General features: G+C 31.8%; 1 protein-coding gene across 1 annotated transcript; it reads right to left on the reverse strand.

Annotated features, from left to right (window-relative positions):
• Window positions 1-5,505: 5,505 nt before the first annotated feature.
• On the reverse strand, window positions 5,506-6,689 carry LOC132279162 (zinc finger protein ZAT10-like). Its single transcript, XM_059781097.1, has one exon. The coding sequence runs from the start codon at window positions 6,446-6,448 to the stop codon at window positions 5,741-5,743; it is 708 nt and encodes a 235-aa protein (XP_059637080.1). The 5' UTR covers window positions 6,449-6,689; the 3' UTR covers window positions 5,506-5,740.
• Between the last annotated feature and the right edge of the window lie 13,284 nt (window positions 6,690-19,973).

A 19,973-nucleotide genomic window follows, 5' to 3' on the forward strand; every position in this document is an offset into this window, starting at 1 on the left:
AAGCCTGATGAGGATGATGATAAGAATGATGGTGGAGAGTATTGATTTTCTTTCTGACATTATTTCTGGAGATACTAATGCCTGATATTTTGTCCTGCATCATGACATTACTTTTGCTCAGTTTTTACATTGTCATGACTTGGTATTTTTGGATATTTTGTTTTGGTTTCTGTTTACACTGTTTTCGTATTATTTCTCTCTGGTTATTTTGTTATTACTTTGTCAATTTTGTTCCAAAAAGGGGGAGAACAGGGTTACTTTAAGGGGGAGAAATATAATTTAACAAGGTTACATTAAGGGGGAGAAATAAAAATTTTGGATCATTAATTCAAGGGGAGTTTTTAACTTGTTTTATTAAACTTTCACTAGTAGTTTTGCTTGATCCATGTGTAGGAATTCAGGTGAAATTTTGTCCAATAGCAGAAGAGAACAGAGATAAACAAATTCCGTGTTTCCTTAAACAATTATAATTTATTTTTCTGCTTTGGGTAGATTATAAATTGTTTTTAGGGTTTTGTCACGAAATTGCCAAAGGGGGAGATTGTGAGATATATTTTTGTAAATTGGCATATTTCGGTAACAAAACAAGTCCTAGTCGAGTTGTAATTTCATTTACCATATCAGACTTGACATCGACTGCGGAATTCAGAGGTTGACGGAAAAGGAAAGTATTGTTGATCGTTGAAAAGGCAAGAAGGAGGATTTAGACATCGTTCCCCACTTATTCCCATTTAGGACACAATAATATACATGGTATATTTTCAGAGTTACCAAACTACAGATAATCCAAGTTCAGGCTGGAGTCAGTCAAGTAGGAACCAGTTCAAGATTTGGGAACCGGTTCCAGAGGCTAATACTCGAAGGATAATTCTCTGCCAAGTGGGAACAGGTAGTAGAAATGGAACCAGTAGCCAAATACGTCGGAAAGGCTTCTGATCTTCTTGAACCGGTAGCCAATTTGGGAAACGGTAGACTTGAACAGGTAGCCAATTTGGGAACTGGTAGCAACAGTCCTGACAGCATTCGAACTTTCAGTTTCCTATTCCCCTTTTTGATTCCACTTTCCTTCTAAAGTCCTATACATGAAATTTTCCTTATTTTTAAGAGGAATAGGACTTTGTAAACCTCTATATAAACCATGTCATACACAAGGTTTATAAAACGGCTTTTGTTATACAGATTCAATATTTTTAAAGCCTTAAGAAGTTAATCCCTCTCACAGGACTTGAAGCTGATCTTCCATCCTCCAGTCCAAAATCCCTTCAACATTTCTAATGGCCTTTAAAGAGTCCTACCATTATTCTTCGCTGTTTGTTTCCTTGACCGGATGTACCCTGGTCGTATCAAAGTTCAGGGCCCATCGATCAATAGTGGCTTGGTTGGATCGAGGTTTAAGGCTCATCGATTGATGCTTTATGGCTTGGTCGGATTGAGGTTTAAGGCTCATCGATTGATGCTTTATGGCTTGGTCGGATCGAAGTTTAAGGCCCATCGATCGTCAATTTGTGGTTTGGTTGGATCGAGGTTCAAGACCCATCGATCGACAAATTGTGGCTTGATCGGATCGAGGTTCAAGACCCATCTATCAACAAATCGATCGACAAATTGTGGCTTGGTCAAATTGAGGTTTAAGGTCCATCGATTGATAATTTGTGGCTTGGTCGGATCGAGGTTCAAGGCTCATCGATCAATTAATGTGAGCTTGTGGGTCCCATGTTTTGTGGGCTCGTCGACTGGCTTCTTCTGCTGAGTTGGCTGGAGCTCTAATATCACCAAGTGTTTGCCATTCTTTTGTTTACTTGTTATTCTTTTTGAAGCTGGCATTGGGGTGACATTAGTTTGATTTGACCTTTAATGACGTGGGATGATCTACATCCACATATAGCTATCTCTCACAATAGGTGCATCTCTAGTAGAAAAAGCACTAGTACGGTCGGCTCGATCATAATGTTAATACTGGATTCAACACCTGCGGCATGACAGATTTTACAAAGGCAAAGGATGGTTTAATTTGAGTTAGAAACGTGATGGGTTTGGTAAGAGAGAGCATAGGTTTTGTTTGTAAAATCAATTAATTAGGGAAAACAAATTTATTTAACGAGTGTTTTTAGCAACGGAGATGTAAGGTTTTAGTGATTAAGGTTTCAAGGAGTTGCAGGGTTTTGGTTGTTGTTGATGATGATGGTGTCATATTCCTTTGCCATGCTGTCAATTTTTAATTGGTTCTTGAAATTTTACTTCCACCTCAATAAGTTAATTATATCAAGATTAAAACTGCGTCGTTTTTTATATGGGTAAGATGGTCTTTTTACTTTTTTAGTACCAGAAGGTGAGCTAATGGAATAAAATGCAACAAAAACATAGTTTATAAGTTTTTCTTTTCTTTTCTTTTCTTTTTTTTTTTAAAATTTTTTTTTTACCTTTAATATAATATAGGATTTAGTTTCATAACATATCTTTTTGTTAAAAAAGTTACATTTTGAAGATGTTCAAAACTTTTTAAAAATGTGTTATAAAATATTTGAAAAGTATCATGTACGCAATCGAAATATTATTCATTATTTTGGTTCATTGTGCCTCAATGAAATTCGATAAATTATGTTTTTAATATTTTATAATATTCGTGTTAATTCCCAACACTTTCTAAACCCTCTTTGTTCCCTTTTGTTTTTTATTCCACTCTCTCTCACGATGATCATTTTATCACCACCCCGCTGAAAGATTATCATTTACAAAGGAATGAGCATCATTGTTATGTTTGGTTCTCTGAAAGAACGAAACTAGAAAAGGTAAAGTACACTAATACTCTTTTGGATTTATCAAAAGAACACATAAATAAAATTTATCTATTTTTTAGACAAAGATATCTCTTAATGGTTCAAAAATGAACAAAGACACCCCTAAAAAATTAACCAAATTACCCTTTATCATTCAATATAAAAAATTGAACCAATATACCTCCTGAACAATTTATGCATAAAAAAAATGAAAAATAAATAAATAAAATCGGCAGTGTCTCTCTCTCAATGGACCGGACGGCGGACCAGATGGCTCTTCCGATCACCTCAGATCCATACTCCGAACTGGGTTGCTCAAACTCAGGCCTTTGGCCATGCCCAGAACTGTATCCCGGTCCATCCGGTTCTGGCCTCTGGCCATACCCACCCCCAAATTCCTAATCTGTTCTTGCTGCCGAAGCAGCATCGCCGACGTTTAGATAGTAGACGTGATGGCACAGCTCCGGCTAAACTCCGGTTCTCTTTATATTAGACGCGATGGCTCCCTGACCATCCCTAACTCCGGCGCTTGCCACCTGGACTGGGAGGACCTTAAAACACTTCACCGCCGATCTGGTTGTCTTCTTCATCGACGGCGTCTTTTATCCACCGCCGAGGCGCTAATCTGCTTGTCTTCGATCCGCCGCAGAATCCACAGTTTGATTGTTTCACATAATAGTCTGCTATGGAGGATGAGATCTTCACCTTCTTTGAGTTTCCGGCGGTGAAGAGAGAGTTGAGGAAGCTTACAATCCTGCCCGGCGAGATCGGTTGCTTCGGTTTTTGGAAGTTTTGACTTCAATTTTTATCCCTTCAAGATAAAAATAAAATAAAATATATATTTTATGTAAAAAAAAATTAATTTACATCGAAACAAACGAGCCCAAAAGTCCAAAACTTTAATTAGAAGAAAATCGAAATTGTCAGCCAAAATAAAATAAAATAATCATAACTTCTCTTGAATGGCCAAAGTCGTCTTGGAGACGTAAAGATTACCCATTCTACTTTTAATTTTCTTTTGGGCATACGCCCAAGAACTATACAAAGAAATTTTAACTAGACCTCGTCAGTTGTAGAGGTAGACTTGGTTACGAAGGATCTATATTGTTCGGGCGAAAAGTCATGGGTCATTTCCGGGACTTTTCACATTCATTCCTTTTTGTCCAATTTATCTCATGTCCCATTACTTTCTAGAGTCTACACTACACCCTTCACCATTTGCCACAAATTATACTTCGGTTAAAAAAATATGGTCCATCTTATTATTATTATTTATGAGAAAAAAAAGAAAAGAAAAGAAATTATGGTTAAAAACATATGGTCCATCCTATTATTATTATTATTAAATTTTCAAATATGTCACTTTAATAAAAATAACCAAGACCAAATTAGACTATCCTCCTTTTCTATCCAAATTTTATTTAATTTCAAGTAGGGCTACCCAAACAATACATCGTCCTCAAGTCTACACGGCAATAACGTGCCAAAGCTATCTTCTCTTCTTATCCACATTCGGATTCCACACCTAAACCTATACATACAGCTTATATATATATCCTCATCACCATCCTCTAGAATCTAGATACACTATATAAAATAAAAGTATTTCCTATTAAATAATTAGTAGCCTTACACATGCATATGGGGCGTGGGGCGCGAATCACCTGTTATGCAATTTCTATATTGTTTCCTATGGTGAGCAATAAGTGGTCTTGGTTTGGCCACGTTTTACTCCACTTAATAAGCACTAACACTGTATTTGGCAATTGCACCACTATTTATAAGTAACATTTCACTACCATTTTTAAGTAACGTTACAGAACTCTAAAAGTAATATTACATAGTCTAAAAAGTAAATTACCATCATTTATAAGTATTTTTCATCCTCAAAACGTGGTGATGTTACTTTTTAGACCATAAAATATTACTTTTAGACTTATGTGATTTTACTTATAAATGGTGATAATGTTACTTTTTAGACTATTTTTATATTTCACCACTATTTATAATAATATCATAGAGTCTAAAAAGTAACATCACTATTTGTAAAAAGAAATATCATCACTTTTAATTTCAAATAATAACATAAATGATATGTTAAATTGAGTTATGTTTATATGTGACATTACTTTTTAGAGTATGTAATGTTACTTATAAATGGTGGTAAAATCTTACTTGTAAATAGTGATATAATTGGTTAAATATGGCCTTAATATCCGTTTGTTGAAGAATAATGTAGCCAAATATGAATCACTTAAGTTACAGCAGGAAGCTACGTAGAAGTCTCGTTGCAGGTGATTCGCGCCCACAGGACTTGAACCTCATGGCCTGTTTGAAACCGTCACGTACAACTGGCCTTCAAATGAACCTCAACCACCAAAAATACTACTCCTAATTAATAAAAATATAAAATTCAGTGACCAAAAATATAATAATTACTCACGAAAAAAAAAACTATATATATATATCATATTTCAATGAAATGGATCTCTGAATTATAATATAATCAATTTTCATTTTTTCTCTCTGAATTTTGACATATGAATTGAATAAGTTATGTAAGAATTCAATTATATCAAGTTAAATGAGGTTTGATAAATAAATAAATGGATAAAAAAGAAATATGAGGTCCTGTCTTAATTCACATATTATTGGATCATATAAAAAAACTATTATTTCTCCAAATTAAAAGAAAAAAAAAATGCCAGTAGAAATACAAATTGCAGAATTGATGGCAACGACCTTTTTAATTAATTAAAATATATTGTCTTCAAATTAATAAATGAAATAAATCACTAGTTATCATCAAACAGGAATGAGAGTACAGAGTCTTCAGACCCTATGTACATAAAAAAAAAAAAAAAAAAAAATCAATCACCTAAGTAAAATAAAATAAAATAAAAAAATAAAATTAAAGATAACAATTAACTTCCAAAAACTCCTAAATTAAAAATCCTGATTTTCTAGACTATATTTGATTTCAATAGATTTTGAGATTTCTGCGTCAACACAAGACGGAGCTTCTTCGCCGGATGAGGACTCTCCACCTCATCTTCGCGGCCGAAACCAGGCCAGAATTCCGGCAAGGCTGGCAGATTCAGGTCGAAATCGCGGTGGCTGTTGGTGGACCCCACTCCTTCCGACGAGGTGACGCCGCCGTTGCTGCTTCCAGCACCGCCTTCGTAGTGACACCTCTTGTGTCCGCCCAACGCCTGTCCGGTGGGAAAGCACTTGTGGCAGATGGAGCACTCATGAACCCTGCCGCCGCCGCTCGCGCCGGCAGTACTGGTGGTGGTCGAGGTGGTGGCGGATTGCTCGTCGACTCCGGCGAGGAGTTTCCTGTGACTGGCCTTGTGACCGCCTAGGGCTTGGTAGGAGCCGAAGGCCTTGTTGCAGACGGAACACTTGTAGACGAGCTTCGCCTCAGACGGTGGCGGTGGAGGCAGAGGAGCTGACGAGTGGTGGCGGGCGGATGAGTCAACCCGGCCGCCGCTGCGAGCGAGCATGATGAGGCAGAGAGCAAGGTACTCCTCTTCGGTGGGTGATTGTTCAATACGCGGTCGTTTAGAGCGCTTCCCCTTTTTCCATGACTCAAAATAGCTTTGATTCATTTTATCATAAGAGATGGAAGGAGTGGGTGTAGTGGGAGAGCTAAGAGCTTCAAGAGCCATTAGATCTTTGATTCTTCCTAAAGGTTTTAGAGAGAGAGAGAGAAAAAAAAATAGAATTGTAGAGAGAGAAACAAGCCAGCCAGCAAGCAAAGCAAGTAAGATAGCTGTGAATGGTTTTGAGAGTAGTGTGAAGTGAGGATGGATTTGTGCTGGCGCTTTATAAAGGGTGCGGACAAAGCCAGCGAGAGAGAAGGAAGTTGCGTGACAAGTGTTTGGAAAGTAAAGAGGGAAGTTGCGCAAGTAACTGTATCTATTATACTATATATATATAGAGTGTTTGGTTGGAGTTTTCTTGAGGCCCAAGTGGGGGGAGTGGACTGACTCGACTGAGGTCGGTTGAAGAGGGGGGGCCTACACGTATAAGTAGGAAGGAAAGGGAATGGAAAGGAAGGGAAATGAGTAATTAAGTGAGAAAGTGAAGACCAAAGAATAGTTCCAAGTCAAAAGCAGGCCTATTTTGACGACCCATACCCCCCAAAACAAACGCAGTGGGAGGCTTCTCACAGCACCCAGAAGCCGCCCTCGGATGGAAGGTATGTTTGCTATAACGACTTTTATCAAGTTGGGATTTTTTTGCACGTTTCATATTCACAGTTCACTGCATCTGCTCGCTGAGTACTGTTTGTTCAATTTGCTTAATCACACAACAAAGCGGAAATATTTTTGTGTTTCATAATATAATACTTATGTAAGTAGTATTGCATCGGAAATATTAGCTACCTTAAATTAGAATCGGAAAAAAATTTAATTCACAATTTAAAGTTTCGATTCAATGCTCCAAAACATAAAGATATCACATCATCTCTTCTCTCTTTTTCCTCTCTTAGGCCATCCTATTTATTGTATGTGCGGCGAGTAAGTGATGTGAGTTGTGCTACACAATTAGGAATGGCAATGAGACAGTTTGGAACGAAAATCTCATTCCTTGTTCTTATTTCCGTTTAATTTTTTTAACCCCCATAGCCGCCTTCAAAGTAGCCCCATTCTCGTCCTTATTTACATAATTTGTTTCCAAAATTGAGGTGGAAATTTTTATAATAAATTTCATAATATAATATATAAAAATAATTTAATAAATTTATAATATATTCAGAACTATTCATTTAAATAAAAGTGGACAGCAAATACCCCACTACTTATATGGACCGAAAGTTTATACTATGTACTACTTATTGATAGCATTAAATACATAGGTTTATACTTAATATATAGGTTTTATTATTTATATTGATCTAAACATATGCTTAATAATCAAGCATCAGTATATATAGAGATTAGATAGTCGGAATCTGTCATTTCAAAATTTAACTAAAGTCTCCCACTAAATTATTAAAGTATATGCATTCAAGCATAACTAAAAATATTCTATTTTATTTTTATTTTTTTATTTTATTTTTTTCATCCCTAGTGTGTTCTCTCTGGAATCATAGGGAAATTCGGAGAAACTTCCAGATTTTTCATATTAGTACTTATCAAAAAGAATCACCGATTTGGTATAAAGAGTGGCAAGAATAGCAAATAGGATAGGATTTGGGTTACAGATCGTCACGCTTGGCCCACGAAATGACGCAAAAAGAATCACCGATGCTTGATTATTAAACATGTGTTTAGATCAATATATATATATATATAAGCATGGATAAAGGGCACCATAAAAAAAGTGTGCCATGAAGTCACTGCTTACACAATCATTCATCTTTAAAACCAAGTGCTAATATAACAACCGCAACCCAATTTATTTATGTATTTATTGAAATTTAAAGTTAGAAGCTATTTTTATTTTTAAAAATTTTATATTATTTTTCTAATTAACCCATTACATATTTTAAAGTTCATTGAATTTCATTCTTTTAAAAGAATAATTAGAAAACTACGCCACATGTAAAAGATTTACAAAACATGTTCATGTCTTGTCTAGTCAAAAAATGAAATATTCGACTTTCAGGATATTATAGGCCATGTTCAAATCTTGTCAGCATGTTGTCAAAGTGTTCGATACCAACACAACACCTTCCTCTAGGTTGAGTTGAGTATTTATAAATGAGTAATGCTATTATGGGGTGCTCTTTACAAATTTGGTTGGGATCAATTCCTAAAAGAATATGTTTATAGGTCTTCTTTCAAAAAGTTTGAGCAACTCGCGAGGTATGGCTTTGTTTGGTTTATAACTTTGAGAACAGTTTTTTGTTCTTTTTCAGAAAATTGAAAATAGAAAACTGCACAAAAAACTCCGCTTGGTTTAGTTTTCTGAAAATTCAGTTATAAAAATACATGTGTTCAGAGAACTGTCTTTTATTATCATCTGAAAACTATTTTCGTTTTTTGAATTTTTTAGAATTATTTTCAAAGTTACAAATCAAGTATGATTTATAGAAATGAGATTCTACACTCAAGTTTGTGAAAAGCTCAAATTTTCTAGAAAAATGCTATAATTATTATTGAGTAAAGGACATATCTCTCCAACCAAAGTGTTGGACCAAATACATCCCATACGTTGATCCATTCAAGTGGAACCACTTGACTATATCTACTATTGAGTAATATGTAGGTGTTGGGCCAAGTTAGGACCAAAATATGGAGCATCTTCGGTACAAGACTGGCATATGAGCCCAAACCAGTAAAAGAAACCCAATAAAAGAAACAAAAGTAGAACTTGATAGCATCTTAAAGAGGCCGCAGCTTGTTCCATCCAAAATTGGTGGTAGTGCACATGATTCCCTCCTGGTATAAAAGTGCGGGGCTATTTTGACGAGCAGGATGAGAAATTTTTAGATGGGTCGTATTGGTTCTCCCAATTATAATTGAACACATAAGCAAAAATTAAAACTACTAAATAAAGCTTACACATATCTAATATAATTACTTATGTGCTCATTGATGATTGTCCGGACCATGTAATAACTTTTCAAACAAGCTTGTGCTGGAATTAATATCAACTTTTTGATGCTTCAACAAAAGACCCAATTGGGTCCCACAATAAAGCATCAAAGTTTTTTTTTTTTTTTTTTTTTTTTTTTTTTTTTTAATTTTTTAAACCGACAAAAAATATACTTACACGCCAAACTCTAATTTTTCACCCTTCATAGTTTTATCTCACTCTCTCTCACACACACACATATATGTATTCTTCTTCTTTGGCTTCGCCCTTACCTATACCTATAAGATTTTATGATTCTTATCTCCTAAATCAAAATTTTGGCTTCGCCCTTACCTATACCTATAAGAGTAATTTATGGACTACATTAGTAAATTCAGTAGTTAACAAATTCATGAATGGGGGTGGTGGGTTCCATCATATGATGTTACGGCGATATCATGTGATGGGGCCTACCACCCATTCACATGAATGTGATTCGGTAATAACTAAATTCGGTTCTCAAATCACTATTCTGTCTATAAACAAGCTTGAAATAAATCAAAAGTCCTCCTTTATTGAAATAAACAAGCTTGAAATAAATCAGAAGTTCTCAAATCACTATTCTGCCTATAAACTAGGTATTTTGTTGGTTTTAGATCTAAAATCGGTCCAAAAATTGTTGATTAAAGTGCTAAAGCGGCTATAGTCCCTGATTTTTGCCTCCTTAATCTTCTCATAAGTGTCCCCTTTCTCTATTGTGTTTTTAGTGGGAATCAACAACTTCACCATGTCTCGAATCATGTATAAATAGTCAATGTCTAGTCTGTGGTACTCACAAAGTCATTCTTGTGTAGTGTGAGCACAAGTGAGGTTAGTCCCCTAAAAAACGAAAATAAAATAGTTAATGATAATCATAAAACATCTATTATAAATGCATTGTTAAAAAAATACCTCAACATCGTTCTAGTCCAAGGGGGGAAAAAAAAAATACAAACATCGTTCTAGTCTCTTCATTAGCTATTCTTGTTAATAGCTCGTGCTCAGATTCAATGGTAGAAAGTTCTTTTCCGACTGCCCATTCATAGTGCATTTGACTGTGATCCTCATAGAGCATGACTCATTTTTTGTGATCAACCTCAGCTGACGACTAAATATAATAGAAATGATGACTAAGTAGATTTAATCATTCCAGTGGAAAAGCTACGACTCCGTAGCTGATACTATGGACCTTCCATTTTTCTATTTGATCCACAAAATTGAAAATTTCAGACTAAAGTTATTAGTTTATGAGCTTTATATTACAGGAAAATAATGCGGAAACAAAAGGAGTGGTAGAGAAATGTCGAAAGGGAATTTCTTGCTCTAATTTTAGCTTATACTTTGTGTAAAGCAGGAACCTTAAAATGTGATTCACCATATATTGTAACTAAAACTCCTCCTGCAAGTATCTAAAAATTTCATAGAACTAGCGTTGTAAAGATTGTTGCATCAAACAAAATAATTAACATAATAATTTTATGCACGTCCCGTGAAGCACACGTAAAATATGAATATAGTTGTTCCATTTTACTACCAGTTGAATCACATAATATTAGTTAGTAATAGCATCAAGCGACCCATTCAATTCAGCAAGCTATTCATGTACATGGCGACTAACAAAAAGTAATTGAAAGGGCTAGGAAATGGATGATGACAACCATGCTCCCTCTCGTTCTATATTCACAATTGAGGAGACCAATAGATACGAATCTTTCTCCACAACTATGCTTAAGACTCATATTCCTTCTTACAATGATTTAATTCCATTACTTCATAATCATGAATTACGTAACAAGTCTCATTTATCTGATCGTACAAATCTTGCATTTGCATTCGTTGGACAACATTCCATTTCATGCACTCATATAAGTGTGGACATAATCCCTATTTTATCTCAAGAGGAGGGGGTTTCAACTTTCACTCAGGGCTAGTTCGCAGTCTCCCTATACCCAATGCAATTTCAAGCATGACACCACAACATCTTTCAAAGTCGGGGTAAAACACATCTACTTCTCTTTAATTCCATATTTGAAAAAAGAAAGGTTATAATGTCCTTAAATGCTGGCGTCGTTTCGATAACAGCTGTTAAGATGACCAAGTTCCTCGAGCCCTAGCCGCACTTCATCTCAATACACCTAATGAAAGTGAATGGCTCCCAAACACTAGTGCAACAACCTACATTATTGATGATCCACGAACTCTCTCTGATCTAAGACCTTATATTGGTCCTGACTATGTTACAATGGGTAATAGTAAAAATTTACTCATCACACATGCATATTGGACAAGCACAACTCTTTCCTAAGGATTCACAGTTATCTCTAAAAAAATTTGCTTCTTGTTCCTAATAAAAAGAAGAATTTGATCACTGTCTCTCAGCTTACATGTACATGTTGTTGGGATTTATATGCCCTGGCATAGCAAATTATTATCTGGATTATAGTGACATATGTTCCTGACATATCTAAAATATTTATGATTTATATAATTGGTGAATTCAATGTATTATGTTTCGATTCACTATGAAATTGATAGTGTCTCTGTGATTACGAGAAATATTTATATATATGTATGTGATGGCAATCAATGCATGATATATACATAGTAATTATAAATTGTTCATAATCGGTAATTATGGATGGACTCATAATTAATTAAGACTTGAACTGGATCTGCGTTAGGTTGAGATATATTGCGAGAGCCGTCGTATGCAATTGTTCCCTATCACCGTCATAACATTTGACTCTTAAGCATGAGAAAATTATAGACTCTTTTATTAATTAATAATTACTTTGATTTGTTCGGCGGATTTTTCGGAATCCTTAGACCGACACTTTGGATAGTTATGTAATTAATAGTTAGAGGGTTATATTTTCAATATTTGCATCATTGCTACTTGTATTTATTTTGTATTTGATTATGGTTGATCACAAAGTAAATTCGAAGGCCTTCGTATGTTTTTAGACAAAATGATTTATTATATATTTATTTATTAAATTATTATTTTTTGTCAAACAAATGTTTTATTGTGATCAAGCCAGAAATAATTAAAGGTACCAAAATAAATATATTAATTAAGTAGTCGGATTGATGGCATTATTTATCCGATAACTAATTATGCATAGAGGGGTCAAAGTGCAACATTGACTTAGAGGTTATTTATTATTTAATTGGAGTTCAATTAATTTCTTTTAGTTGAGTAGAAATTAATTTATGAATTAATTTAATTGGGTCCATGGACCGGGCCAATCATTAATTCATTGTAGCCAATAAAATAATAGGCCCAATGGATTCTCACTCATAGCCCAACTTGATATTGGAATCATATTAGATTTGAGACATATGAATTAGAGATGGAGAAGGATTTGTTGTTTCCTTTTCTTTATTTTTATGTTGCCTATAAATATACATGGTCTATGTATATTTTGGGGGGTGATTTTTGGTAGAAGGAAAAATGAATATATATTTTATCTCTCTAGAAAATTAGGGTTTATGTTCTCATCTAATGGAGGTTCCACAAGTCTAGTTTTCCAAGGTCATTCATGGAGGCTTATGAGTGATTCCTAAAGGCAAAACAATTACCAATAAGATGGAGATCCATAGAAAATGTGTCTAGCAAAAGAGATTTACAATAAGTGAGAACATTCACTTTAGAGGAGAGATCTAAGGTTTACTCAAACCTTAATGTAAGTATTCAATCTTTTAATTGAATGATACATCATGTTTTATTTTTGTATAAAACTTGTCTCTATGTGATGAATCAAGATTTATGAATTTAAATCCTTTGAAAAGTTTTTAAAACTAGCACGTTCCCAACACATGTGACTACCCATGTTATGTTATATTTAATGATCATAGTTTTCTTATTAAAGATCAAAAGACACATCAGGTGATGGCATCGAGGAGTAAAAAAGATGGATTATATGTCCTAGAGAATGCCACAGCCAATGCTTTCTTCTCGAACAGGTTTTGTGTAACAGATACAGATATTTAGCATGGACGGCTATGACATCCTCAAACTGTAGTTCTAACTTATTTACAGCACAATAAATTTTTTCAGTTAATTAAAAAACTTCTGATTTACGTAAGAGTTGTGCTTTAAGTAAGTGCTTTAGACTTCTCTTTTTCCTTCTAATAATGAGGCGTGTGCACCAATTGTCAAGATCCATTGTGACCTATGGGGTCTGACACGAATTTTATCTAATCAAGGCTTTCGTTACCATGCTATCTTTGTTGATGATTTATCCCATCTTTCATGGACTTATCCTCTAAAAAAGAAATCATAATTTTACAGGATATTTCTCATGTTTCAAGCTAGGGTGGAGAAACAATTATAAGATTATTTATTAATTGTGTGTCCCACATGATTTGGACACGTGATATATTTCATTAATTAGTGATTAAGTAAATAAATATCATATTAATATATATTATATTATTTGGTCAATTTATATATTATTTTTTTGGTAATTAATTATTGGAAAAATGTTTTTCTATTTATTCATTACTTTGATGGAAAATTGAATTAAAGTTATTAAAAGGAAAACTGGTCCTCTCTCTGCCTTTATAAAAGTGCATATTCCCATCAGTTATGTACGCTCATAAAAAAATACGTATAAAGTTTTATATATATAAAAGGCCAAGAGAGAGAAATCAGTTTTCACACTTTAACTTGCAGTTTTTCACGTTGTTTGTTATGCAGAAAGTATCTCGACGTTTGCCTTGATATCTACGATATTTGCGATTACAGATCGAGATATTTATATCTAACTATTTATTTATGTATTATAGGCTATGTAAAAATAATGAAGTTCTAAGATCTTGGAATTTATGTTTATTTGTGATTAATGGTTTACACGAATAATTATAGTTTACATGTGGTATCAGAGTTTATGGTTTATGAACTCATTATTTTTCATTAATGTTACATACGTTTAAATTAAAATTAAATAATTTAATTTATTGGATTTGACTTATATATAGACACGTGTCGTATGCGTTTTTATTTGGTCTCATGGAACTGTTTGTGCCTGGATGTGATTTTGATCAATTTGTGTCAACAACAGTTAATTTTGATGTTTAACTAAAAAAAAAAAAAAACAGTTAATTTTGGTGTGCGTGCTTGGATTTCCAAATTTGATTGAATTATTTTTCGTACATGTTGTTTGGGTGCTCATATTGGCAAGTGTTATGATGAAATTGACATCATTGTTAGTAGTGTTATTATTTTAGTGGAATCTTAAAACAATCATTTGATTGGTACTCATGATCATACAACTGAAGTAATTCTTATACAAGTATACACAGATGTATAGTAAGACGAACAATATGCCAATTTGTGTTCGCCCTTTTTATTTCCTTGCATGATAGGAATAACAATTTGGTTTAAAAACTGTTAGTAGCTTTTCCTTTTGCCACAGTTTTCATGAAATCAATTTTGCATATCAATTATTATAATTATATCTTATTAATTATTTAAAAATTAATAAATTATGAAATACATAAAGTATGTGTATTTATTTATTTTATTGAAAATTGATATTTTTAGAATAATACGTGAGTCTAAAAATTTAATTTAATGTTATTGGACATGCAAATAATTATTGTTTTGTACCCATACATACATACATATTTGAGAATCAATTTTAAATTGATTCAATTATGATCTTTAAGTCCAAAAAATAAAAGTAATATGTTTTATTATGTATATAAATAAAATGATATTTTATTGAATTTTTAGACTATTAAATTTCTGGGATCGAACATACTTAAATTTGGATCGATCAATATGAGTATGTGTGTATAATGTTAAGTGGGTAAATTAATGATGAATCAATCACTATCTAATTTAATATTCATATTATGTGAACGTCTGTAGCTACCAAATTGGCATAACCATAATGAAGTATGTGTGTATAATGTTAAATAGGTAAATTAATGATGAATCAATCACTAACTAATTTAATATTCATATTATGTGAGCGTTTGTAGCTACCAAATTGGCATAACCATAATGATTGATGAATATTAATTTTAATAGTCGACATAACTAATGATGAATTAGTTACTAGTTAGTTTAATATTCATATTATGTAAAGGTTGGTAGCTACCAAAGTGGCCTAACCATAATGGTTGATGAATATTAATTTTAGTGGTAAACATAATTGCAATATTTCATGAATTATGATACTTATGATTTTTTGTGATATTCATGAATATTGAATTTATTTAATTATGAGAAATAATTCCCCAAAGGGAATTGATTTTCAAGTGATTAAATGAAAATTAAGGAATTGCATGTATTTTTTAATTAGGTAAATATAGGATATATCCAAAGGTAACTTATCTGTTTAATTAAATAATGCATCATTAATAAATATATACATATAAATACAAGTAAGCATCATTATTAATATTTTATAGTTACCACCCAAATGGGTACTATAATTATACATTGTATTTATATTTTAAGTTATCTATATGTGTTATTAACTTAAAGCATTATTGTTGTCAGCATTTTATCTTACTATGTTTGTTTTATTACATCCTTTAATTTGCATGCTACATCTGTTCTGCTTCTAAATAAAACTAATTTCTTATAATAGAAAGAGTAAGTTAAGTTTAAAATTTAGTAAAGATCGAACGGATTAAGCATTATGGTTATGCAAATAATTGTTTCCCTTAGTGAAAGTGCTAAGGAATATTTGACTAAAAGAATATTTTTGTATTGTAGACAAAAATCTAAAACGAAAATTATTAATTGATATCACTACTATACATTTTTGTTGGTACTCGTATCATGTATGAACATATTTTTTAGATAACTAATCTTGCTACAAATTTGAGAACCTTATTGATGATTGTAGATGGGAATTTTCTTATTCAATTTATTCTCAATTTCTTGCCTACTCAGTATGGGTCGTTTCGAATTAACGCTATTAAGATAAGTGGAAAGTGAATTAATTGACCATTATGTTAGTTTAGGAGTAAACAAGACTTACGTAATAAGGTAATCATTATGTTTATCTGATGACTCAAAAAGTTAGAAATAATTTTGAAAATAAGTTTGAAAAAGCATTAAGTGAGCAACCAAAAAAAAATAATAATAATAAATAAAAAATAAAAGACTTTGGTTAATCTATTAAAAAAAATAAATGTAATAATGTAAAAGTGTCATTTATGTATTGAACACTTTTAGAAAGATTACATAAAATATAAAGAATGATTTGAAAGGAAAGGTAAGTCTTTTGATTTTTGTATATTTTGAATCACTTATTGATATTCCTTCCAATACATGATAAGTTGACTTAAGTACTAATGTTTATATTTCTAATAGATGTAAGGATTTTTTATAGCCTAAACCACAAACTTAAATGAGAATTTCTTATTTATGAGAATTGGGAAAAAAATTTATTAAAACCATTGAGACATTTTGTTTAGTCTTAGGCAATGGATTTTATTTAAATTGTTTTAAAATATTTATATTTCTTCAATTTCCCATAATTTGATTTTATTTCAAAAACTTTATGTTAATGGTTTTTCCTTTAAATTTGATAATGATGTTTATTAAAAAAATTATAATTTATGAGTTATGGTATTCTTTTTGACGATTTTTTGAAATTCAAACTTGATAGTTTATTTATTAAAACCCTTTTGATCTTGAATCATAATGTTAGTATTACGCGTAACTTAATTAATGAAAATTAATTTATCTTGTGGTATAAACGACTGGATAATATTCAGTGAAAGATTAGAAAAATTAGTAAAGGATGTGATACTTCTGTATCTAAACGTTACTGATTTTGGTGTGTGTAGATTGTATTAAGGGTAAACAAACAAAACACACAAAGAAATAAGTCACAAGAAGTACAAAGTTTCTTGAAATTATTCATACAGACATTTATAGACCTTCTGATGTTTTATCTTTTTGTGGAGAAAATTATTTTATCGCCTTTATAGTTAATTTTTTCGTGTTATAGATATATCTATTTGTTGTATGAAAAATCTCAAGCAATGGGTACTCTTAAAGTATTCATAAATGAGGTTGAAAAACAATTAGATAGAAAAATGAAAATCATAAGGTTATATAGATGTGGTGAATATTATAGAAAGTATGATCAAACGGATTAATACTCTAACCGTTTGTTAAACTCCTTAAAATGTATGGCATTTGTGCTAAATACACTTTGCTATACATGCCACAGCAGAAGTGTGTAGCTGAAAGGCGTAATCGTACTCTTATGGATATGGTTAGGAGTATGTTAAGTAATTTTTTGTTACCTATAACGTTGTGGATATTAAGTAATATGGTTAGGAGTATGTTAAGTAATTTCTCGTTACCCATAACGTTGTGGATATTAAGTAATCCAAAGGGTACAAGTTTTACTATCCTAAACATAGTACGATAATTATTGAAACCGGTAATGACAAATTCATTAAGAATGATGAAATCAGTGGGAATGATAAAAATAAGAATTTAATCATTGCAGAAGTTAGGGTACAAATCTCTTTACCCATAACTTATAAGGAAATAATTGTTCCTTCAATTGTTGAACCGTATAACAACAAAAAATAATTAAATGATCAACAACTCCATAATGAGATTATCATCAATAAATAGATTGTAGAAGAATCATAAAGAATAACATTAAGACGATCTTAAAGAGAAGGGGATCTACTATTCTGGATGACTATGTGATATATCTGTAAGAATCTGATTTTGTTATATAGTAAGATATATATGGATCCGGTTATATATTAACAAGCCATTAACAGTAATGATTTTTCCTAAATGGATTAATGACATGAATGAAGAGATTATAAAGAAACATTCTCTCCAGTATCTAAGAAGGAATCTTTTAAAATATCATGGCATTAGTAGCTTATTATGATTTAGAGTTACATTAAATGGATGTGAATACAACTTTTATGAATGGGAGTTTATAAGAGGAAGTCCATATGGAACAACCTGAAGGCTTCACATTAGAGGGTAAAAAATTTATCATCTGTAAACTTAAGATGCCAATACATGGATTTAAACAAGTTTCCTAACAATGGTATATTAAGTTTAATGATACCATTATTTCTTTTGGTTTTAAAGAAAACACTGTTGATCAGGGTATATATTAAAAGATTAGTGGGAGTAAGTTTATATTTCTGATTCTATATATTGATGATATTTTATTTGTTAGTAGTGATCTTAGTTTATTATATGAAAATAAAAGTTATATCTAAGAACTTTGAAATAAAAGATATAGATGAGGCATCCTATATGATGATAGTAATAGAAACATTTCATAATAGATCACGTGAATTTTTAGCATTGTCTCTGAAAATATATATTAAAAGAGTTCTAGATAGATTTGGTATGGAACATTATTCAACCAGTATTGTTTTATACATAAAAGGGGATAAATTCAGCCTAATGCAATCCCAAAAAATGAGTTAGCTAGAAGGTAAAAAAATGAAAAATATTTCTTACGCATATATTGTAAAGTTTGATGTATATACAAATTGGTAGGGGATAAAAGATTATACTCACACTTAGAAAGACATTTTTATGAATATGTGGATAATTATTAATTCACAATTGGTTATTTGTTCCTTTTGGCTGGAGGAATAATATTATGAAGAAGTATAAAGTAATTTATTATTATTTTGTTTATTATGAATTTTTAATTTGTAGCGTACTTTGAGGTTATAATTTATGATTGCAGAATTTATTTCAGGACTTGGAGTTATGAGTACCATTTTCAGGTTGTTAAAAATTTATGCCGCAATTCTCAATCTTCTTGTATGAAAAATTATAGGTATTTTAAAGTTGAAATACTTTATCATTAAAGAAGATGTTTAGAAATAACGAATATTTATTGAACGTATAAGCACACAACTTATGATCACAATCCATTAACGAATGGACTACTACATAAGACATATTGGAAGAATGGGTCTTGAATGTAGTTAACGATGATTATTTTTAATTGTGGATTACTTAACAGTGCTTATATATATTTGATATTTTGCTCATTAAATGTGTTTATGATATTTCCTGTTAATTTATGTATGTACATGTACATATTATTTTGAATGAATAATAACAGGAATAGTTTTGGAAAAGACATTATTGTTAGACTATTATTGATACTTCTCATTTATAGACTATGTTAAATAAGTTACTAGTGCTGTGGTACATGGAAGGGAACGTGTCATTTAGTGACATATAACCGCCATGACTCACATTGGTAGTTTATTTATTATGGTTTTTATGATGACCAGCTTAATGAGTCAATCTGATTTATGATGCAAACTAATGAATATTTTACTAAATCACTACAGAAGTTATCATATGGGCCAAGTGTGAGACTGTAAGATTATTTATTAATTATTTAACCCACATGATTTGGACATGTGATATATTTCATTAATTAGTGGTTAAGTAAATAGATATCAGATTAATATATATTATATTATTTGGTCAACTTATAAATTATTTTTTTGGTAATTAATTATTGGAGAAGTGTTTTCCTATTTATTCCTTACTTTGATGGAAAGTGGAATTAAAGTTACTAAAAGGAAAATTGGTCATCTCTCTGCCTTTATAAAAGTGCATATTCCCATCAGTTATGTACG

This window comes from Cornus florida, unplaced genomic scaffold (assembly GCF_030987335.1).
Source record: "Cornus florida cultivar Cherokee Brave unplaced genomic scaffold, ASM3098733v1 CherokeeBrave_3.0.0_Hap2_Chr10, whole genome shotgun sequence".
NCBI classification, from domain to species: Eukaryota; Viridiplantae; Streptophyta; class Magnoliopsida; order Cornales; family Cornaceae; genus Cornus; species Cornus florida.

Bases quoted from the DNA above. Each gene is read 5' to 3' on its own strand.
- LOC132279162 (XM_059781097.1), bottom strand. From the start codon at position 6,448: ATGGCTCTTGAAGCTCTTAGCTCTCCCACTACACCCACTCCTTCCATC.